This window comes from Argiope bruennichi, chromosome 1, assembly GCF_947563725.1.
Source record: "Argiope bruennichi chromosome 1, qqArgBrue1.1, whole genome shotgun sequence".
Lineage (NCBI taxonomy): Eukaryota > Metazoa > Arthropoda > Arachnida > Araneae > Araneidae > Argiope > Argiope bruennichi.
The window spans coordinates 83,197,850-83,222,624 of record NC_079151.1 but is presented as its reverse complement, the minus strand read 5'-3'; the positions used below and the strand labels follow the sequence as shown (position 1 = coordinate 83,222,624).

The 24,775-nt window shown below is 29.6% G+C and overlaps 2 protein-coding genes across 2 annotated transcripts in view; one reads left to right on the top strand and one right to left on the bottom strand.

Moving 5' to 3' along the window:
* LOC129961679 (rab3 GTPase-activating protein catalytic subunit-like) overlaps positions 1–24,775 on the top strand; it is an 85,906-nt gene that overhangs the window by 16,898 nt on the left and 44,233 nt on the right. Inside the window, exons 9-15 of the mRNA XM_056075213.1 lie at positions 17–95; positions 194–262; positions 1,239–1,312; positions 1,952–2,044; positions 4,075–4,247; positions 5,199–5,273; positions 7,103–7,275. Of these exons, the coding sequence (XP_055931188.1) occupies positions 17–95; positions 194–262; positions 1,239–1,312; positions 1,952–2,044; positions 4,075–4,247; positions 5,199–5,273; positions 7,103–7,275 (736 nt within the window). The remainder of the gene's footprint in view (positions 1–16; positions 96–193; positions 263–1,238; positions 1,313–1,951; positions 2,045–4,074; positions 4,248–5,198; positions 5,274–7,102; positions 7,276–24,775) is intronic.
* The window catches only part of LOC129961687 (leucine-rich repeat transmembrane protein FLRT3-like), a 32,013-nt gene continuing 18,022 nt past the window's right edge, over positions 10,785–24,775 (bottom strand). The window contains exons 2-5 of the mRNA XM_056075226.1: positions 22,938–23,460; positions 17,945–18,190; positions 13,547–13,723; positions 10,785–12,992 (exon numbers count right to left, since the gene is read on the bottom strand). Coding sequence (XP_055931201.1) covers positions 12,004–12,992; positions 13,547–13,723; positions 17,945–18,190; positions 22,938–23,451 — 1,926 coding nt within the window. The 5' untranslated portion in view covers positions 23,452–23,460 and the 3' untranslated portion in view covers positions 10,785–12,003. The remainder of the gene's footprint in view (positions 12,993–13,546; positions 13,724–17,944; positions 18,191–22,937; positions 23,461–24,775) is intronic.

The following is a 24,775-nucleotide window of genomic DNA, read 5'->3' as shown; positions in this document are numbered from 1 at the left end:
ATAATTCTTCATTTAGAATTGGATGAGTTAGGTGAAGATATCACTCCTACAGATATTGGTCGGCTTCCTTGTGGAGCATTAGAAGATCCTGTATTGTGAGTATGATAGTTTGATATTCTTTGCAAACTATTTTCTTATATCAATTTGCAACTTTTATGTGTTTTCTTTTTTTCATTTTTCCATCTCTTTTCAGAGAATTCCATTTGTCAGTGACATGGCCATATTTCTTTGAAAATACCATTGTTGACAATGATGTGCATTCGTGAGTATATTAAAATATTTTGTTGGCTCTAGTAGTAAATTGGCAATATTAAAGTTTTGATTTATTGAAAAGCATTTTGGATTATCTATTTTTATCTGCTGAAAAGTTTTTCCTAACAACTAACAAGATATGAAAAATTCATCTTAAAGGTTTGTGTTACTTAGATGTTTGTCTTTTGTAACTTCTTTGGAATGAACATATATTTCATATTTGAGACATAAGGCTTTTAACTGAAATAATTTAAATTTGAAAACTAATAGTACAATATATAAATAAAATTTAAGTTGTTGATATTGAAATGTCAGAACTTTAATTTTATTTTGGTACATATCGAATAATGTTGTGACAATTTTATTGCAATTTTATATGTAATTTTTCTTTTAATTTATTAATGTGCTCTTTATTTTATTGATAATTTTTTATGTTTAAATACTGGAAAATTTCAAAATTACTTTAATCTACATTTTTGATAACTTTATGAACAGTTTTTTTAAAAACGTAGCAAAATAAATATATTTTGCTAATTTTTTGTTTTGTATTGATGTTGTGAAGACAGGTACTTTCCTTTATTTTACTTTATGTAAGAGTATTTATTGTATTTTGTTTATTGTAGTCTGTGTTTTCCATTATCTTGTTCAAAAACCAATTCATTATATTTAAAAATTTCAAATTAAAAATTACTTCGTCAGTTAATTTTAATTTCTTATTAGTGTAAAATACAATACTAATGACTAATGTGAAAAGTTTTCGAATTTTATAACTAATTATAGATGGGTGAACCAGTAGTTATTTAAAAAATAAACAAAACATAATTTTTAGATTCAGAGATAAACAAATATTTCAGTTGTTAAAATCTTTCTCTTCTTGTAAGTTGATAAATTACATTTGCATTGTGAATTTTATCCCAATTTTAATATGAAATGCGAATTGTTTACCTGGATAAAGAAGGCAACCTATCTTGATAACTCTTTCACAGAGATTTGAACCCAGTGTTTTCTCCAAAGTGGTCAATGCGTATGAAAACATCAGAAAAACCTGTTTGTTCAATGGGTGAGTGTTATTTGCTGAAATAATTAGCATGCAAAGTGTTAGTTGCTTGCAATTTATTTTTGTTTTGTACTTTCTGAAGTACATTATATAGATATGTTTTTAATCAACTAAATTCATAATTTTATGAAGGTTTATTGAAAAGTTTACTTACTGTATTTATGTAATCATTGTTTTTGTAATTTGTTTTTAGTGAATGACAGATGTCTTTCAGAGTGCTTTTAAAGTTTTTAAAATATTTCCATATCAGAGGAACTAGTTTCCATTTATACAATTTTACCATTATCAGATATTAAAAAGAATAGCCCCAAGGGCATTTTAGAAAAGGGATAAGAAAAATACAAAATTAGAATTTTCTGATTGCATTTGCTCCTATCATATAGATGTTAAAATTCTATTGATAGCCCATTTAATGCATCTGAATCGTTTATTTGTGGGTTAAAAATTGCTATCAGGACTTCCCATATAATTTAATGTTATTTTTTATGCTTTCATTACTTTAATTACTAAAATAATGTTTTACTTTTGCAAAGTTGGATACTTGAAAGTATAGCAATATTGCTAATTCAATAATGCATAAAACTATATTTTTCTAATTTTTATATAATGTTTTATAAACATATATCACCTTTTTTTTCCCAGCTGATTATTTGAAAGAATTTTCATCTATTTTGCAAGGATTTTATTCTGAAAACCAACTTTTAGGAAACATCCCACCAGAAGAAAATGAAATGGGTAAGTGAGTGCTTTTCTTATTTGTAAATTTCTGGTCCATAATTAAAAAATCCCTATGAATTTAGATATAAATATTAAAAGTTTCCACATGAACTGAATTTTACTTGAAATACTATAATTTGTGTAAGTTGATGATATTTAAAATAAAACTTATTAAAATTGCATCTGACTTTGAATACTGAATATATTGCATCTGTCATTTGACTTTATCCAGCAGGTTTCATATTAATAAAATGAAAGTGAATGCAACAATCATATATTCAATGTTGAATGTTGTAATAGTTATGTAGATATGATGTGATTGATGTGACTTATGTGATGTGACTTATTGATTAAATTTTGCACTCAGCTATAAGTCTCACTTTATTTTAGACTTGATTATTCTTTTAATCCAGTAGTATATGCATGTACTGCCAAATAAAAAAAATCTAAAAAAGCTATAAGAAATTATTTTAATGTGTGAAGTAATTTGTTTTTTCAATATTTTGATATATATATAAATATTTTTGATGAGCAAACAGATTTTTCAAATAATGTTTCCTGTTGATATCTTAATTTCATTAGTTTTTTTTTTACATTACTCTTTTAAAATCTGGCAATAATATTTTGTTTGCTATTGGCATGTGATTGAGGAATATGACCATTTAAGTTTTACTTATTCCAATAAAAACTATTGCAGCATATCATTAGTGTTTGACCATAACAATAAACATAATTTTTTTATTCAAAATTATTATATTCTGTTTATATAATTAATATTCATAATATCTTGTATCAAATCATTTATTAAATATCTTCTAATAATAATGTAAAATTTGCACTTGTGTAATTATGTTCTACAACCCATATTACTTTATCTAGACTTTATCCAGATTTGACACGAATGTACTTATGATGGTGGAACAGTTCTCAACAAAGCAATTTTTTTTTTGTGAAATTTTTATTAAAAATTAAGCAAGATTTTGGCAGTTTTTTATTAGAATGTTTGGAAGTATAATTGCTCAAAAATGTCTTTTACATCATTTTTAAATTAAAGTTGTTGATTAATTTCAGTTGCAGTAATATAGCTATTTTTGCATTTTTTTTCGACAAATTGATGGCTGTGAATTTTTTAGTAATTTTGAACAGTATGTTTTAATGTTGGCAAACAGTTTGAAACATTATTTCATCAAATATTTAATCATATGATTTTCTTCTATTATGGACAGCTAATGAAGAAAAATTCTACTTATTCTCTGTGCAATTTATTTAAGGATGGGAAAGTGAAGTTACTGTAAAACAGAATTTATCAGAAAACACATTAAATTTTTCAAGTATATAATACATTTAATATGTAATATATATTTTATATTAAATTAGTGATATCAGTAATGATCAATGATACCAGATTATATCATTCAATATAAAATATATTAAGAGAAAAAATATTTTTAATGCTTTTATGGAATTATTCTATTAGGGAAGATCATTTATATAATAAGAGTGAGTATAAGCATTGTACGTAAAATAACTCTTCTTTAATATTATTCACCGTTCAGTGCATACATTGCCTATTGAAGGTATCATGGGAATCAAGTTATGTATAAGTGATATAATTGATATTTAACATTCCCAGCATACCAGCTGGTCACTTGTAAGGTTGCTAGTGAAATAAAATCAAACTAAAAGTTAAATTTTAGGTATAAGTTCAAGCAAATATATAAAAAAAATCTTATACCAGTACTGCATATTGGTAAAATATTAGGAAAAAGATAAAAAAAAAATGTGTAAATGATCTCTACTTGATATAACTAGGTTTGAAATCATTGTAATAACAATTATATAATTAATTAAAATTTATGTTAAATTTCAGTTTAATCTTTATTTATCATTTTCTAATATTTATTTGTTAAAACATCTTAGAGACTTTAAATAGCTAATTTTCAATAAACTTGCCATTATTTATTTGCATAATTTATAGTTTTGATGTCTGATAGGTAATTTGTTTTTTTCTTAAACTGCATTAAGAGTTTGCTACATTGTTTTTTTAGATGTGACTCAAGCTTTGGACAAACTTGCTGGACCTAATGTCAATGTCCTTCCCAATCTTGCTGGGCTGAGACGTCCTGCCCGTTTCCAAGACCAGTGGACCATTAGTGAAGAAGTATTGATTAAAATTCTTCAATATATTTTTCCAGACTCTGCTCCTACTCCTGCAGAACCAGTGAGTATATATATATATATATATATATATATATATTTGTAATTAGAAAGCAAAAATTATCTGTTTTACCAACTATATGCATTCAGTATCATATCTATTAATTTTGCCAAAAGCTTTAGATTGCAGCCTCTGATATTTTATGGATATCTCAATGAAATTATCATATTGTATTACTAATGGTAAAAAATAAAATTATTTCCAAAAAATCATTTTGGTTCTGGCCTAAGAGCAATGCATTTGACTTCAGCATTATCTGGTGTGCCCATCCAAGAGCATATTAATGAATTATAACATACTTTTAAAACAAATGACAGAATATTATCACAATTTCTGAGCTAATTCGACATTTTTTATTATATTTCCTATCACAAAAGATTTTATCTAATTTTACAGAAGAAGTAATGAAATAAATAAAGTAAAATAATTAGAATATTAATTACCTTTATGATAGAAGAGAAATACCTAATTAAATATTTGCATGCAAAGGAAATGTTTTTTTTTTTTTTTGCAATAATGAAAAGCATTGTCTTAAATTATCATATACATATTTAAAAGAAGTATACCAAAATTAGGGGAAAAATTGAACAACAACCAATTTATATTATTAAAAAAGACAGCTATTTTAAAAAACAAATTTATCATAATGAAAAAATTATCTTCTGTGAGGATGTTATGTTTTGGTATGTTACCAATGAAAAGTGCTACAATTTCACTCAATTTTTAATTAATTTGAAATAATCGCACCAAAGTGCATATTTCCTCCAAAGTATATTTATACTTAATTTTGTAATTTTGATTGATGGTCTTTCCTATAAAGCACCAATAGATACTCGCCCATTGGCTTTTATTAGTATTGAAATTTAGGTGCAGCATTGAATTTTTACGTCTTGTTTCTGATCAACAAAAATGTAATGATCTTGTTTGAAAAAAGAAATGTTTTTCATCTTTTAGGACTTTGATGAATGGAAAGACACAACGAATTCCATCAGTGCCTTGGAAAATAGGGCTGCTTTTGCAAGAATCCAGGTGAGTTCTTCCTTATATATGAATAGTGGAATTAGTTTTATTAAATGTGATTGTGTATATGATAAATCTTCTGTAGTATACTATGATAATATAAATAGTTGTTAACATTATTCTAAATGAATAATGTAATAATTTGAAGTATTGTTTTTCACTTTTGAATATTGTTAAGATACTTTTTCTGATTTTATGTTTGAATAGAAATATTTGTCTACCAATGATTAAACTACGTTCATTGCTTTCTTGATCATACAAAATGTCCATATAACGTTAAATCTATGGCTGTCATAAATAAATTTTAGTCCTGAATTTTGATGCACATTAAACATTTTGGGTTACATTGTTGTAATTGAAGCTGCTAATGAAAAATTTGTTTTATTTCTCTGGAAGATTTTTTTTATTTCAAGTTTTTAAACTTAGTTTTGCTCTTACATTATTTTTACTATTTCTTTGGAACCTTAAATCAACAACATTATTTTACCAGTCCTGATGATTTTTAGGCATCTGATTGGTTTATTGTTTACCTATGTGCATCAGATTAGAATATGTGAATAATATTTTTTCTTCGTTTTTGGGTCCCATTTTTTTGTTTCCCAACCTTAACTATTAGGTCTTACGATAATATTATTAAGTATAGAATTTTATACTTCTTAAATGGTTAAATTATATATATAAATGAATTACAATATCAAATGTCAAACAGTTTCTTTCTTCCTGGCAATATCTGATGATAAAAAACTATTTAATCTCATTTTATGAAATTTTTTTAATTAATCTAAAAATTGTTTGTTGATTGCTTAAATTAATTAATGGCAATTATTTGAAGTCAAAGTATAAATAATAATCTGTTATACATATGCCAAAAAGCAGAAATGGTGTTTCCTAAAAGGGATTAGTAATTTACTGCTTCTAATAATCAGCATAATTTGTGGTGTTAATACATCAATTACAAGAAAGGAGGGGGCGGGGATAAAAATTCAATATAATAAATAGGTTTACTTTTGATAAATGAAGACTTCCTATGAGAGTTTACTGAGAAATCATTGAAAAAAAAAATTGCAAATGAAGTATGTAGAATCTGTAAATTTTAATTAGTGCAAAACTGTAGAATACAGGGGTGTTTGTGCTCCGGGGATTTTGAACTTCGATACCCGGAAATTCCGGGGATCGTCGTTCAAAAGGAAGTAGGAATAATAATGAATTATTTATTTTGATCTGGGTAATTTTGTTTGCTTTGAAAGCAGAAAACGCAAGGTCAGTGTGTGTGGTGAAAACTTTTCCTTTCTTTCTCCAAAGGCAGTGATAATGCGTGAAAAGGGGGAAAAAACTTCTTTTTTGTTCTTTCCTTATTGCGAGTTATGACTCATTTCCCCGGTTCTCGGACATTCTCTTCTGGATTCTTTTCGGCAAGTAGGCGCGGCAGAAAAAAAAAGGGAGAGACTTCGTTCTACCAGATGTGCGATCACGTGACCTGGGTTCAAAGGTCTTAATTTTGCAAAAAAAGTAATTCATTGAACTTTTATAATTAGGTCATTCAATACTTCATAATCGTAATTTTTCATTTCTTTCCCCCCCCCCTTCTCGAAACTCCAAAATGTCGGTAGTAAGTCCGTAAAAGTTTCAGGGGATTTTTTGTTGTCCCACAAACACCCCTGAGAATATAAAAAAATAGTTTAAAAAAGTAGCAAATATGCAGTTTTTCTGCAATTAATAGCTCTCTTTTTTATAATTTAAGATTACGGCTTTTTCTACAAAAATTATATAGACATTTTAAATTGACAACAAACAAATTTTTTGGCTATGAACATTATATCTAATCTTCATACTTTTAGGAACATTTGCGCAATTTCAAAAGTGCACCAGAAGGCAGTCTAACATGGCGACTTGCATTGGCTATGTGCCATGTTCATCATAGCTATGGGGGCTTACCAGCTGTAGCACAACTTTGGCAAGATTTTCTGCTTGAAATGCGTCATCGTTGGGAGAACAATTACACACTGCCCTGGTGAGTCTGTGCCTTGAAATGTAAATTGATATTTTGCTAATCACAGATTAGCATTATCATATTATTTTTCATGAATTGGGATAAGTTGGTTTCTTTCTTCTTCTTTTTAATTTATTTACATATTCAAACAATCTATTATCATGTTAGATTTTGAAATGGCTTCATCATGCATGAATCTCAATATTTTGTCATCATATATAACTTTTTCTTGTTTAGTTAATATTACATGAAATTTATGATATAAAGAAAATTTTAATCCCATTTTCTGACATTTAAAAAATAATTGTGAGATTTTCAATAAGATATGATTTTCATTATTTTCATGTTTTTTCATTTTCACATTATTTTTACAGTTCAGTAATTTTTGAATTTGTTTCATAGAAAATGTATAAAATAATAATTATCAAATTGCAAAGAAGAATATTTCTTAGTTTTCCATGAAAAAATATAAGATTACAGTTTTTTTAAAAATTTATTTTGTCATGAGCATTTCTTGTAAATAAATTAAACAAAGACTTAGTTAATTGACCTTGATATATACAGAGGTGCCTAAAATTGTGGACACTTTTGTTTATTAACTTTGTATGCTCATAGAAAAAATTATGTTTCACAAAATGCAAACTTTTACATATCATTTGAAAGAAAATTTAAAGTTAAATTCAATACAAAAAGCAAATTTCAAATATTTGCAGTACAAAAAAGTTATACTTACTTTAATCCTAAAAACAAGCACAATGATGAAGTGGATTGTAATTTCTAACTTTCCTGACGAATCACTGTTCTTGTTCTGGGAACGAATCAAATGTTAAAAATTGTGACAAAAGCTTCATTATGCTTAAAGCTGGAACAAGTCATTATTGTGCTTTGTTATGCAGATGAAAGTCTGTTTTTTATGTATTCAAATTACAAGTAAGAAAGTTTGTTAAACCTTTTAATATTAAGTTGGAATTCTTGTAAATATTTCTAATAGTTAGTCAAGAAGCAGTAACATCAAATGAAAGAACATATTTTGACACCTAAAAAGAGATCTAAGATTATTGTGTTATAAGAATGTGGTCTTTCCTGCAAACTGCAAGACAGGTGGGTGATTCAGTGATTACGTTTGGAGTCCGAAAGTTTTGTTTACGATATCAGGAGATAAATTCAATAAAAAACAAACCAGGAAAAGGCTGAAAAAGGTGCACCACATCTGTTGATGACAGAAGAATAAAAATAATATGTCTTCAAGATAAAAGAATGTTATCAGCTGCCATCAGAAGTCAATTAAATGTTGGCATTTCTGTCACTTCAAGAACAATCAGGGGAAGATTATTTGATGTTGCACTAAGAGGTAGAATTCTTCAAAGAAAGCTTTATTTGAATTTACAGCAACAGGTAAAAAGATTATAGTGGGCAAAGGAACACATTAATTAGGCAGATAATCAGTGGTCACAATTTATAGGGAGTGATGAAACTTAAGATATTGTAATTTGGTAGTGATGTGCAAAAATATGTAAGACATAGAATAAGCGAAGAGCTACTTCTTGACTGCATTCAGGTAACTGTGAAGAACTCGGTGTTATGATTTGGTCATGCATGTCAGTAGTTGGTATTGGTCGCCTTCATGTTATCGATGGGACACTAAATGCATGAAAATACATTGACACTATTCTAGAGCCAAAACTTATATCGTCCATCAGTGATCTCTTTTCCAAGAACACATCATTTATTTTAGAGCAGGATTCAGCTCCTTGCCACACAGTAAAAATGTCGAAAGAGTGGTTTAATACAAAGAGCATTGAATTATTATCATGGCCAGGAAACAGTCCTGTCCTCAATCCTTTTGAGAACTTTTGACACTGTTTGAAAACTTTTGTAGGAATGATGTGTTAATCAAATAAAAGAGTACTAATTGAGGCTATAATTGTTTCCTGGCATTACGTAATAACAAAGGAAGAATTTAAAACTCACGGCAGCTCAATGAAACATTGATGTGAAGCTGTAATAAAAAAAATAAAGACTACAATACTAAGTACTGATAACTCACTGCAGTCATCAGCATCTAATGTATTTCGATACTTATTGTTGCCAATTTTTCCATATTGCAACTATTTCAGTTTTGTTCTTGTATTGAAATCTGTATTAAATTTTCTTTAAAATGATATACTAGACTGCATTTTGTGAAACATAATGTTTTCTATAAGCATACAAAGTTAGAAAACATAAAAATTTTCAAAAGTGTCCACAATTTTGGCCACTACTGTATATAAATTGGAACTCTAGAAAATATGGCAGTTATTATAATGCATTTCTGTTAATTTTTTTCTTTCACTTACATTCAGTATTGAATCAAATATGTAGTTTCTTCATTTGCTTATACATTTCAATCAGTTTGTAAACAGAATTACATTTTTTTCTAAAAAATCTAAAGAATTAAAATTCTGAAAATATAATTTTTAAGAAGTTTTGTTTCCATTTAGAATAAAATGTCTTTTTTTTTGTACTTTCTAATATAAGAACAATGAAATAATTTCTTTCTTTACTACTAGAAAATTTTGATATTCTTTTCCAGCAAATTTTCATTTTAATAAATTACTTACCACAGCACTAGTGCAATACTTATGTTATTAACCATAAGTTAAAGTAGCTCTGTAGCTAATACTTTACTTTTCATCTGTTTGCAATAATCCTGTGTTCAGATGTTTGCAATTAAGGAGCATCATTATATTTATTTTCTAAGGAATTTAAAGAAGAAAATAAACTACAGTGTATTTATTTGGATTGTATGTTACAGTAATTCAACAATACCAGTGGAAGCTGGTGTTGTTAAGTTACTCTAGCATATTCTTGCTAGAATGTTTGAGCAGAATCTTATAGTGAATATTAAGATTATTATGTATTTACTTTTATGATTATTACAATGAATGTTCTATAAAGGTATATGCTTTCAAGAATTTAAAATCCTTTTTATATCAAGTTAATCCCTTGTTTGATTCAAGAATGCTGATTTTCCTTTAATTCCTAATATGGTAATATATTTATGAACAAAGACATTATTTGCTGTTATTTTAGGGAGAAAATAGAACAATAGAAGCAGTTGCAATTATTATATATCTTAAATAATTTAGAATTTGATATTTAATACACATTGGTAAAATTTTATAATTTAGTGCAATTGCATATCAAAGAAGAGATAGTTTGAGATATCAAAAGCCTATATGCTAGTTTTGGACAGGGACATTGTAAAGCTTAAATATTATGAAAGTAAAAAGATTTAATATTTTGGCTTATTTAATTCTTAGAACTTAATCGCATAAATTCTGATTGAGATGCTTTTACCATATGTTTAATAATATCAACTCCTTTCTATGATTCAATAGAATGTACTTTAAATAAACCAGCAAAGTATTTCATTAGATATATTTAATTAAAAGTTCAAAACATTGCTAAATACAATTTAGATATAATCAAATTAAGGTTTTTTTTTAAAAAAAAACTTCTAATTTTTCAAGGAATAAGAGCGAGCAGATATTACAGTCACAAATGATTTTATTTCTTTTCAATTAAGTTCATAAGATTAAGTGATTGACTAGTCATAAATGTTTCAAGAAAATTCATTTCTTATTATTCAAGAATTCTATTAGGCTCATATGTTGCATTTCTTCAATTCAGTTACTATTTTTTTTAAAGCTAAACTTATAAATCAAAATATGAGGTGTCAATCTTATATAGCAAATAAAAAACTAATAAAAAAAGTGATCAGATCTGAAAAATGTAAATTTCCTCTCCCCAAGAAACATTGTTGGACTCATTTTGTTTAATGCCATACTACCGCATCTTTCTTAGAATTCTTTTTAAGATAATTGAGCTCCCTTTTGGTAAAAGATCATAAAACAAAGTGGCTACTACTCAAATTACCATGTAGCTATATTAGCATCTTGCATAAATATAACTTTATTTCTTCAGAATACTTTATTGCTATCTGGACAAGCTATGATTTATTGAGGTTTCCAAATTTCCTATAATTAAGTTGGAATGGAGGAAGTAATTAGCTGTCATAACTTAATGGGATTATAATGGTTTCTCTTTCCTCATTTAAGTATTAATTGAGAACCATTTGGCTTGATAATAAAATACTTGAAATGTGTATTTTTTAATCTTATTTTGATAAACAAATGTTTATTACTGGTTGCAATACAAATTTTGCAATTTTTTTAAATTTTTTTTAATCAAATATATCAATTATTATATTTATAATTAATGAAACATCATTATAAATATAATAAAGTATAATTTTATTAAAATCTATAAATCTTTAAGTACTTTTGGCTGTGACTGCCTATTAATACTCATCTAGTCAGCTGGAAATTCTCACTGCACAGAAAAGGTATTATCTGCCTTTTCTTGATTGGAATGCTTTTTTATAAATTCGAAATATACTACTGATCATTGTAATTTCACACATAAATATTGGCTGCCAGAATAAACACTGACTTTGGATTCTTGTCTGTACAAATGATAAGGACAAATCGAGATCGATAGCAAATGTTTTGCTTTTATTTTTGATATCTAGTAGCCCGAGAGATGTATGGCCATTTCATGCACTTCAATTTCCCGATCATCTTCCAGCCCTGTTATTCAGCATGCAGTAATGCAATCATATGCTTGTGAGACACAATGATTTTAGATTCATACAGGAAACTCTTAACTACTCATACGATAGCTACTAATATCTGAAGGTTTTCTGCTTTAACATTCTGAGTATCCGGAGCTATATATCGTCACAGTAGTTAAAGCATCTCTGTATCCCAGAGTTCTGAAGCTGCTAAACTGGGGACGTGGAACTGCATTGAATTCCGCATATGAGCGACTAAGAGCATTCCAGGAACCTGCAAAGCAATCTCTTTCCTTACTACGGAAGGGTGGAGTTTCCGGCTCCACAGGTGGGGGAGTTTTGGACATCGATTGAGTCCTATGCTGGCACCGCAGAAGCTTCTTTTGGTAACACAAAATTATGGTGATGGCGCATACAATAATGCACAGAATGCAGGCGAAAGCAACAGCTGCGATCTCTGCTCCTTGCAAGACATGGTGGCCGGATGTTTGCACTGTGGCACAAGATGATGAGTTGGAAGGAGGTGTTAGAGGATTTCCTTCCAACGATCTATGCTCCACATCGACTAGACATACTTCATAACGTGTGCGTGGTGCCAAATCTCCTAGAGCATACTCGTAGCGCTGTCCATCTGTTTCTGATCCAGTCGTGATATCATAAACAGGCACATCTGTAAAGGATTCTGAGCCTACTCTGCGTAGACGTACAGTCCATTCGTGTCGATAGGATACGTCGTCGGTTAGATCTGACGACCTTAGTATCCAACTGACAGAAACGGCTGCTGCAGATGCTGCAACTGTTTCAAGCTCTGTCCAAGCAATGGGGCGGCTCTGTGTCGTAGCGTGGGCGCACTTGCCAACTTCTACTGTGTAACGAGCCTGAGACACCTGCGCGAGGCATATTACATAACGAGTACCTGGCTGCAATCCCTGAAGAATTTGTGTTGTGAGGTCAGCTGCTGTTTGGCGGCCTTCTGGTGCTAGAGTCATTTGATAAGGGCTATCTTCCTCTCGTCGATACACTACCGTCCATCTGCCGCTGCGTGTATCTCGAGTACGCCATGCAACAGTGATGCTAGTTTCTGTGTTTGACAGGTACACGACATCAGATGCATCACCATGACCTAGGAAAAGCACTGGGTTATATAATTAAAAAGAACAAATTAAAAAAATAGTATGGCTCTGCATTTCTAAGAAATTTTCTTAAGGGAGAGTGGTATTTATTCCTTTCCAGTATTTTCCTTAATGGTAGCTGAAGGTGGAGTGCAAGTGCCCAACTTTTTCCTTCTCACCATCAGAATGGAGCTAACAATCCCTAACCATTATTACACCCCTAGGAGTTCCGAGAACTGTCTTAAAAATTTCATTTGCAACTTTGCATTATTGTATTAATAAATAACTATTTGATTGCTACTTAGAATTAAGTTTATCGTGCACTTGGAGAATTAGGAACGCTTTAGGAGAAGCGTTTGAAGTTTATCTTTATAAGCCTGTCAGTAAGATAACATGACGTAGCTAAACTATTTAACATCTCGGGTACTCTCTCCAGTGGTAAATATTTCTTGAAAAAAATATACGGGAATTTAATTCTTTCAAGAATAAGAAGGGGAAAAAATAGTATTATGTCAGCGATTTTCCAAGTTACTGAATTATTCCTGTAAGATGAAGAAACTCTTACCTCTAGCCATGTAACGGAATGTAGCGTTATGATCGGGGCATTCCGTATCCCAAGGAACTTCATCCAAGGTACGTCCTTCCAGATGCGGAGGTGTGTAGCAAGGACCAATTTGAATTTCGTTCTCATTTGCCCATTCGTGCATCCATCTCAAGGCGCAGTCACAGTGCAGTGGGTTTTCTAGAATAGAACCAAAAATAATTTTACCATGATTTGACTAGATTGAACATTTCTTTATGAAATCAAATTTAAACATTTCCTGTTTGGAAGTGAGTAGCACCAACTCCTCGTACGTTCGATTTGTTTACATGCTGGCCGCGGGGAGGGGGGGGGGGGTAAGATACTTTTTTTTTCTTCTTTGGAGTTGGATAGTATGGAAAAAAAAAAAAACAATGTAATGATCAAAATCACTAAAAACGAGAATTTATGGCAAATGGAAGTGTTGAAGAATCATTCATAAGGAGATTCATTCGGAATAAACGAAGTCAAGATGTATATATTTTAATTTACTGAACGAAATTTCTGAGCTGCAGAAGCATAGCCAATTAATTTCGCCACTTGAAGTGCATCTAAATATTCAGAATACTCTGTCATTTTTAATCGAGTAAAATTAAAATAATTTGGTATTTTTGTGTGATAAGTATATATTCATCAATGTTGTTTGACCTGAATAAATTAATCCCATTAATACTAGATAAGTTCGCAATTATATCAATCCTACTATGCCAACTTATTTTTATAGAATACATTTTATCAAAATAGGAAAAAAAAAAAAAACATCCAATACAATTTTGATTTTTAAACATCTTTAATTTATATATTTTTGATTCTTAACATTTTCATATATATTTCTCTGTTATTAGAATATTTTAATTTTTGTAATTAGATGATTGAATTTTTAATAATAATGTAAAATTAATGTTAACACTTCATGCAGTTTGAAATCTTTAAAAATTTATTTTTAGTAGTGAATGTAGTTATAATTTCTTATTACTAGCATATATGCATAATTATATGACGAGCGAGCGAAGCGAACTAGGATCACGTAGTAATCCGAAAAGGACCACAAGATGATTCTTGTGGATCGGTGAGCGGAGCGAGTAGGGGATGTAGCCCCCTATTTTTTAATAATTTGATTCATAAATGTTTCAAACGGTATGATATTATTTCATTTATCAGTGGCAGATCATTGCAGTTTTTCTGTTGTTACTTATGGCATTTGTTACTTATGGCATTTGCCATAGACAAGCCCACTGACGAAGCCAGCGATTTAAGCCTAGTTTGTGCAGTAGCTTCTGAGGGTAAAAGCCCCTGAGCACCCGAGGACAGAAGTCTGACTTCTAGCTCATATGAAGATGATACTCACTCACTCGCTGGCACAACTCCTTTTTACAGAGGGGAGGGACTCTTTCCGACACCTTACAGATAGAACACAGTATGAGGAACAACATGCCCGAAACAGGACTCTAACCCGGGACGCCCACATCACGGGGAAGACGCGCTACCTCTATGGCAGGACGCCGCCGCAGTTTTTCTAATTTACTGACATTTATTTTTATATCCTTTTTTTTTATTTTCCTATAAGAATTACTTTATAGCACAAAAGCGGATTGGGTTCTAGTTTAATGTTTTGAGGAAAAACAAAATTGGAATTATTTTAAGTGAAAATTCGTTTAATACCCGGGTAGAATTAATACTTAAAAAAAATTGGACCTATACAAGAATTTTATCTCCCCCCCCCATTTGGCTATAATAGATAATTACAGAATTTTCGTTTGTCGCGGTCATGTTAAGCTGTTCTGCAATATTGGAACTGTACAAATTTACATTTTCTATTTCGACCATATTATTGTTTAAAGACAATGCAAACTATCTTAACAATTCAATTCCATTCCTTCGATTTGGAAGATTACGGTAGTCTAATGGCAATTTTTTTAGATTTAAAATCATATTTGTCTTCTACGCCGTTTTTTCGAAGATTCTCTCCATGTAGGAATACAATGGTCCGTAAATCCGCCGTAATGGCGTAAGCTTTCTTAGATTGATGGGGCGTTTTGTGCGCTTGTTATCACTATCTAATCTCATTTCGTAATTACCAGTTTCATTCCAAAATTTTCCTCTTGTATGTTTTAGATAAAGGTTAATTGAACAAATCATCTCAAAATGAATTTTTAATTAGTTGTTCTTTAAACTAATATGACAATTTTACAATTTGTTTTCCTTTATGAATAATTGTCTTCTAAGTTTCATGTTAATCAGTTAACATTTTACTCCTTAGGAAGAATATATATTTAGAAAATAAATCAAAATTATTTCAGATGATTGATTCTCAAATGTAGTATTATCAGAGACGCTTCATGTGGAATTTACCAGTATTATTTAACTTCATCATTCATCGTTAATGAATAAGCGTATATTTGCCTGAGAGAGGAAGTTGTCAGGAGAACCGGTTGGCGCCTTGACCCACTTTCTAGACAGCAGTTCTTAAAAATAAGATTTCAGGAGTAACCACTGGGACGATACATATGGGTGTGCGAGACAATGTAACGGAAGGAAAAACCTCCCTTTTTCTGTTGTATTCTGATAGTCCGTGAACAAATTCGCTTGCTGAATTGTTTAAGATCTAACTTCTGGAGAAATTGAACCATTAAGGTTCCGAACTTTTTTAATTAACCAAAGAATAGAAATTGATTTAATTTCAATGAATAAACAATTTTTATTAATTTTTTTACAGTAACCAGGTTTTTTAAATCAATTTTAAACCCTGACATAGAATTTAAAAAAACGTCATATTATACAAACTATGCATTGTTTTTTTTTTTTTTTAAATTTTCCCATTTTTTTTTTTTTTTGTCTTTCTAAATATTTTTGAAAATGTACTGCTATTTTAAAATATAGTAAATAATCATTATCTTGAATTGAGGATTTTTATATGCTTGTATTTTTTGAGAAATACAAACATATGTAAATGTATTTTTAAAAGTCGCCCTCAAATTGAATCTTGTTAAAAATCACTGAACAAAAAAAAACAAAAAAACTGGTAAATGAATAAAGAATTTTATCACTGAATCTTTATCAAAAGTTAACATTCTCTGTTATATCGGGGATTATTCTTTATTTGTGGAATTTGTTTATATTTTATGTAGGGGACCCCCCCCCCCCAAAAAAAAAACAACATAGAATTTGCCGTTGACTATTGCTGAAATTTTCGTACCGAAAGTTTACTGTTAAAAATGACTTTACTAATTGAAAATGCTATGTAATAAGTAGTTAAATAAAAAAAAATTATATTTTTTGATTTTATTTAAAGCTTTAATTTTCTATTTATAGAATTGAATTTATATGCCTCATTTACTAATATTTTTCTTTTGTATGAAACGTCTTAAATTTTACTAAGAACTTGTTGATACTATTTCGTTGTAACAGGTAAAACGAAACAGTGCTTATGTAGAAATCAATGAAAAAATTAAAAAAAAAAAAAATCCCTGTAAAAAATGGATTTAGTTTAGTAGCCAGTTATAAACGTTTTTCATACGGAAAAAAATATTTTTGCTTCTCTGAACTCAACTTTTCTAACTTTAAATATATGTTTTTTCCGGCTCTTATATGCTTTTTTTTCCTCACTAAAGTTAATTGAACCTCATTAATTGTAAGTAATGTATAAGTCTCTGTTTATGCTTTCCTTTTCTTTTGGAAATGTGGTTAGTTTTGTAAGGTTTTTACTAACAGTTTAATTGAGGACATGACTTGGGAAACATTTTGTTTGATTTGTTTTGTTGCTATGCCACATATTTGGTATTTAATTATGCATTATGAACTATTTTTGTGAGATTAGAAATAAAAATGAATAGAATTTATTATTATTATTTTTTTTGTGTTTAAAAATTTTATTTATGGAAATCGATATATATCTACTTAAATTTTCCTGGTTTCAAATTTTGATAAATGCCATCTTGTGGGTGCTTTGTTTTATTTCCGGATGTTTAATGATATTTGCAAGTGTGAAAATGTATATATTGAATTAAATATTGCATCAATTATTGATATTAACGTTTTCTTATTCTAATTAAAATATTGTCTGGAATAAACAATAAACAAATGTTCCAATGTAGCTCGGACATTTTGCATTTATACAAAATAAATCTACAAAATGTGCTTATAAGTTATTGATATAGGACTTAAAAATTTCAGTTTAATGCCTTAAGTATTAAAAAAAACCTAAAATTTTACCAATAATTGATGATTGGCTGAACTTTTGGTACGACATTTTTGTTGTCTAATGGAAATACGATAATGTTTTGTTTGAGATTTTATAAAAATACTCAAACAAAATGATTATTTCCAATAATAAAGCGATGCTTTTAGACTGTCGAATATTAGAATATTTATCGATATGCTCACCTGTGAGATCTAGACTTTGGATAGAGTCCGAGAGAGCATCGAAAGGGACTCCCCTTAGTCTATTGGCGTGCAAATCGAGACTTTGCAGATTCCGGGGCAACTTCCCCACCTGTTCTATGTCGTTTTCGGAAAGATCCAGGGCCAGCAGTTCCATAGCCTGCAAATGTGTTGGAATAGATTTCAAACCATTTGCCCTCAATCCCAGAAAAAGAAGCCCCGAATTGATACCTTCTTTGGGTAAGGTGTCTGTGAACAAAGAAAAATTCAGTTAATAAAGTAAAGGAGATTTAGAACAGAATATTACAGTCACTAACTTTTCATTCTATCATATTAAATATTAGATGTCTGCAAACAGAGATTTGCATTTAGTTGAGAAAATCTGATTTACAATATAATGGTGCAATAGCGTTGATTTTTTTTCCTTCAAAAATGTTATTAAATCTCATCTTATCGAGTTTTTCTGACTAACAGAATTGTATGAGTCATAAGTGCTATGCTTTCTTTCTGGCGGTGGATAAATTTCTGTATTTCATATTGTAAGAGTTGATACAGATGTTATTCTAATGTTTATATGTTTGTAAAAAAAATGAAGTATATATATATATTTTTAATTTTTAAATGATATTTGCCTCTGAATGATATGTTATTCGATTAAAAAGAATTACAACACACTCCTGAGTATCCGATTCACGACTATCCGGCTTTCGTATTATCGGGTCTAGTTTTCTTTCTTCGTAATTAAATGAAGAATGTTGCTTTGGTAAAATTTTTTATATTTCCTGCATTTAACCCTTTCTAGGGCCGTGGGAAGTATGCTTCCCACCAAATTTATCAATCTTTGTATGAAAATATGTAGGTTGGCATAAGTTCTGACAAATTTTTTTAGAAAGACAGAAACTTAGATGCTTCAGTTCTTTATCTCAGACAAGATGATGTGTCTTGATTTGTTACTTAATTATTAATTAACCAAATTAATTAATTAATCAAATTAAATTTTTCTAATAAGCTAAATGAATCTCTTTTCTTATTCTAATTTCAAGCCTAAAAATATTTTGACATAATATGACTAGAAAAAAAGGGCCCTTTAAAGGGTTAAGTTAGACATTACGGAATTTACGTTAAAGTATCTATCCTTTAACTTATCTTTTCTCTAATAAATTTTTGAAGCGTGCATTGCAGTATATAAATATATATAAATTGTCAGTATAGAACCATTTATTTCAATTCGAAAATGACGACAACCTGGCAACTGCTTCTATGATTTAATGGGCCGCGGCCGCGCTCACATTATACGTGGCTTGAGATGAATAAAGGGTTTAGTACTCAATAAGAAGTGAGAAAATACGTATTATAACAGTGAGTTTTGGTATAAAAATTTATCTTCTGGTATTGGTGGGCAAAAGAAACGAGTTCATGGAACTCCTGCCGATCCTTCTTTTTTGTTATCCGACCTGCTCTTTCGCCACATTAGGCCAGGCTGTATTTATTTTTTAAAAGCAGGAGTATTACGTTGAAAACCTAAGAACTGATTTTCTTGAAAAATATTTGTATTAACCAAAGCAAAGTTTAAAAAGAATCTTAGCATACGTTTTTGCTATTCCGATTTTGTTTAGACATATACTTTGAATGTCGATATTGTTAATATAAGAAATGGGATTTTTGTATATTAAACACCATTTTTTTTTACCAATGTGAGGGTATACAAATTAAATTTTGTTCAAGTTGTGTTACTTCAATGGATAATATAAAGATTATAAAGATTTTCTTTTTTCGGAACGTTATATTTATAATTTCTTTTTTTTTATATTCTTGGTGCATCTTTAAAAATAAATCTTCTTTCGTGAAAGTGTTTTTTAATTGAATTAAAATAATATCCAAAATTGCTTTTCAGTTGTCGATTTATATTAGCGAAGTTCCCTTTCAGCACCTATTGAGTGCAAAATTTGAAACTTCATACGCATATTTGCAGTTGCCAAAGCATTTGTATCAACCATCATTGCTTTTTGCATCGCTGTAAGCTTCTTGCGACAAAATTGTGATTTGATTGTTTACATATAAGTTATTTTATTTAAAGTGTTTTAGTGATTAAAATAAATTTAAGAAAAATTTTGATTGAAATAAATTTAAGTAAAATTTTCAATTCATTATGTTCCTGGTGAGAAACACTTTTCAAGAGAAAAAAAAATATTTACAAAATTTTGTATTCATTCAGTTTCTTTCTCTGAGTCTTAGATATGTTTTTATTTTTTGAAAAATTCATTTGTTATCAAATAAGACGCCGATATCTTAAATAGATACTGATGTTATTTAGTGGCATTGCTCTTAGTTAAGAATTTGACTCTTTAGAATTCTGCTATTTCGGTTTTAATGTTTTTCTAAACTCATGAAATATTAGAAAAAAATTAATAATAAAAATCGTTTGTAAAATCGACAAATAATTTCATTAATACTTAGTTCTGTTCGGATATGACAGAACATCTCCACTTTAAATGTATTATTATGTATAAATTCGGTAATGATCAATCGGTATTTAATATATTAAATGCATAAATTCGGATTCTTAAAAAGTGCTTTCTGTAATAGGATATTGTGTCTTCTGTTAAATAAAACTTTTTGAGGTCTAATAGCTTTGAGTACACTCAGCTCATTTCTTACGGCAAATTTTATGCTTGAAAAACTAATAAAAAATGTCCTTCTGTCTTTCCGTCTTTTATTATTACGGTCCGTAAGACGTTGTTGTTGTTTCATATCTTTTGGCCGTTGAATGGTTTCTATGACTACCATTATAGCAAATTTTCTGATGAAATTGTCCGCAATGTGGAACAGATAGACGCCATTTTGCTTGTGTTTAATGTTCATTGTTTATTTCTTGAAAATTAACATTATTATGTCGAAGTGTATTTTTTAAGTGTGGATTATTGTCTAGACATTTTTATTTTCCGTGAAGATTACATCTTGAGTCCACTTCCGGCACAAATGAAAGTTGCTTGATTGGGTGTACTTGTTAATTGGTCACGCACCGCTGAGTCCATTGATTTGTGAAAGAATGGGGAGAGTCACGTGATTGATCTGTTCCTTAGTGGACGTTTGGCACGATATTCATTTCAAAATCGTGCATGCGTATGGTTTTGTGGATTGTAAAAAAGAGTTCATAAGCGCGTGTATTGAATGCTGTCCGAGATGTTTCAATTTTCGTTTGTAAGGAAAGTAAAACGAATACATTCCATTTGTTAAAATCAGTTTTTGAATGATATAGCCTACAAGTGGTGCCCATTGTTTTCAGAGTATCTAGGTATATATTATTTGTTCTTCGGTTTAATGATTGAATGCTTCCTCTTGCTTTAAAAAATAAATGTAATAATATAATTACAACTTGTCGATAAACTGTAAAACACATTATTAAAACTTAGAATGGACGGAAACTATACGCCTTGTTTGAATTTCAACAATTTGCATGGAAGAAAGCCAGTTTTCTAAAAGGAAATGTGTGTCTGCCGACTGTCGATTAAAGTACAGACTGCTGAACATAAAACTATCAATTTTCGCATTTACTCCTATATAGAGTGGAGGGTAAAAATATACTTTTCGGAACGATTTTTTAAAAATTTATTGCATTTTTGGAGTTTTCCATTATGACTTGCAAAAATATTATTGCTGAAAAATTATTTTTACACCATTTAAAATACTACCTTGCATTTAATAGCAATTTCTAAATTATGATAGTTTAAAAAACAAAAACGAACTTCGTGCTATGTTAGTCCAAGAAATATTTTTTCAATGTAAAAAATGCTATAATCATATTTTAAATATTTATGCTGTTCTGGGTGATTTTCGATTTGTAATTACAACTCGAAAATCCAAATAATATAATGTCAGTATTGTATCAGAAAGTAGATCATTTTCTGAATAATAAAGGAGGAGGGGGAAAAAAAAAAAGGCATTTTTTTTATTTCTTTACATAACTTAAAAGCTGATTACCTTCAGCATTTACAACTTCTCTTGTCATGACGTCATATTTTTGTATATCATTTTAATATCAGATCGTAGTGAAGGGAATGAACGATTATTTTTCTTGTTTTGATACATTATTTATGGGCGGACACAAAATCAGGCATTTAAACTTCATTGATCGTGGTTTCAGTAAAAATTGAAGGTCATTATTACAAACAAAGAAAGATGGGGAAAAAAAATAAACAAACCCCACTTGTCCTCTTTTGTTTTCACATTATTAAAAATACATCTTTCAAAGCACGCTTATTGAAAATGTTGCACTTGCAAATGTTGCAATTCCCGAACTGTACGTTATGGGGGCCACTAATTAATGGTCCGTTTACCGATGTCATTTATAATTCTTTAGTGAAGCATTTGGTATCCAGGATTTCAATTTTCCGGACTGTACGTTTTGGGAATCATTAATTAATGGTCCGTTTACCGATGTCATGCTATAATTCTTTAATGAAATATGCGTTGTGTGGAATATGCTCTAATGAAGCTTGTTGTACAAAAAGTATAACACCGTGAGTACTTCTGATGATGAATGGCTGCTAGTCATTTTGATTTCATTTGTGAGGTAATATTCGTCACATTTGTTTTTCTGGTTACTCATTTTTTTTTTCCTGTAGTTGTAACTTCTAAATATTTCAATTTTTATTTTTAATAAAGGAAAATCTCTATTATATATACATCTAAAAATGCTACATTTATTCGCGGCTAAAGTTTAAATTCCATCATTGTTTTTAAAATTTGATAACATTCCTGACTGAAACTAGATAGACTTATTTATCAAGCTTATTACATTTAATTTATTAGTGATACAAATAAGATTTCGTGTGACGAATTTGTAAGGTACGATGACAAAGCGACACGGTTGCGGCAAGCGATATGCAACAAAGATATACAGTTGTACCTATTTACATATGTCTAAATTAATATATCTTTAAAAAGTTACCTCTGAATTTTATAAATGCCAATGAAAGTCAGAAATGAGACTTACCTTCTTCTTCGTTATTTCCTATTCGATTATGTCCTAGCTCAAGCTCCTTTAACTTGTTCAGAGCGGAGAGAGGCCCACCCGGTGGTATTTGAGCTATTAGATTGTGGCTAAGATCCAAATGCTCCAATACTACTAGCAGCCTTATCGCTTCTGGAACGAACTCTAACTGATTATGTGAGAAATCGAGCTCTTTGAGACTTAAAGCCACACTTTCGAATGCCTTTTCCTCCGCTGTCCGTAGGCCACATCTCCGGAGACGGATTCTTTCCACTGCACTCCCATCGAAGGGCAGAAGAGGCAAATGACCATCTGTCTCCGTTCCATTGCACCACTCTGCTTCCAGAGCCCTGGGCCTATTGCGTACCACAGCTGTCAACACATGCAGAGATTCGGTTAGCTCCGGAAGGGTGGAATTCCAGCACCGAATCGTTTGGTCATCCCTCAGGAATACACATTCTGGGGCCCCAAAAGGTAACAGGGCCCACAACAGCAATAGTGCCCCCGGAAGGGTCATGTGAAGAACCTGTTCACAATGAAAAAGAAAGTAGTAATATAAAAATAGGCTTTTTGTGATGAAATTTACAAATTTAATAAATCAAATCACCGATTCCATTTCGTACTTTTATTTGTCCCTCTTTTATAGATTGTAATAGATAGTCAAAATATTTTTTTCAATATCACTAAGTTTCCATATGAATATTATTATTTGTGTTAACTAAATTGAAGTGGAGAGTGTTCTAAATTTAAAAGCTTTTAAATAGATTTGTCGTGAGCATTTATTTAAACATTGAAAGTTAATATAGAAATATCTAGGTAGATTTTACAGGTTTAAGCGTATTTAATGTGTCATAATTTCAAACAAATGAAAGAGAATATTTGGATACTTTCTCCTGCAATAATTTTTTACTTTACTGGTCATCACTAATTTCAAATTTTTAGCTAAAACTTGAGAAATATAGTCCTTTGAATAATTTTGTTTTTATTTTGCTTTTTAGTCATAATCTTATGAGTTCTTGTTTGGTTATTGCAAGATACGAAAGAGGTATAAAATAATTATAGTCATGAATATTAATACGTACAGTTGTTTTTGGATCAAAAATTATTATTTAATAGACATATTAAAGAGTCTCTTGTTAAAGCCACATATATGAGTGTTAAACTCTATAGCTTAGTTTTGCGTTGGAGTAAATTTCCGATTAAACTCAAGCTTCTGCTCTAAAAATTCATAATATGACCAGTAATGATATATGGCTTCCAAATTTGTGATTCCACTTCAGTAGTTAAAATTGAGAAATTGTAAGTTTTTAAAATGAAACTAATGATTCCCGTGGGTACTACCGACTGGTATGTAAGATGGAAAGTAATACATGATGACCTCAAAATTGAACCTGTTCCCGATTTTATTAAAAGAACATTTGAAAACATAGAAAAGCATTTTTTCTCTAATTTTATTGATTTTTAAAAAAAATATTTTATAATTAAATATATTTAATTATATATATTTTTTGTTTTATTTAGTGACTTTATACACACGTGCGATGATAAATTATTTATTTTGTGCTCGCCCATTATTATATCTATAATTATTAGTAAATATTAAAAAAAATTATGCAAAGACATCCGAAACATTATTGGGTTTGGGCTACGATGCTTCGGGTTAAAAATTCGAATATTTTAAATTTTCTAACTTATGCATGTGATAATTATTTGGAAAATTCACAGTAATTTCATTTTCTGACATTATTTATCATGGTTTCAATTATTATAATATCAAAGAAAAAGGTGTTAGAGAAAATGAAATTTTCTTTTCCTTTTATCTTGAAACAGGCATAATCTAA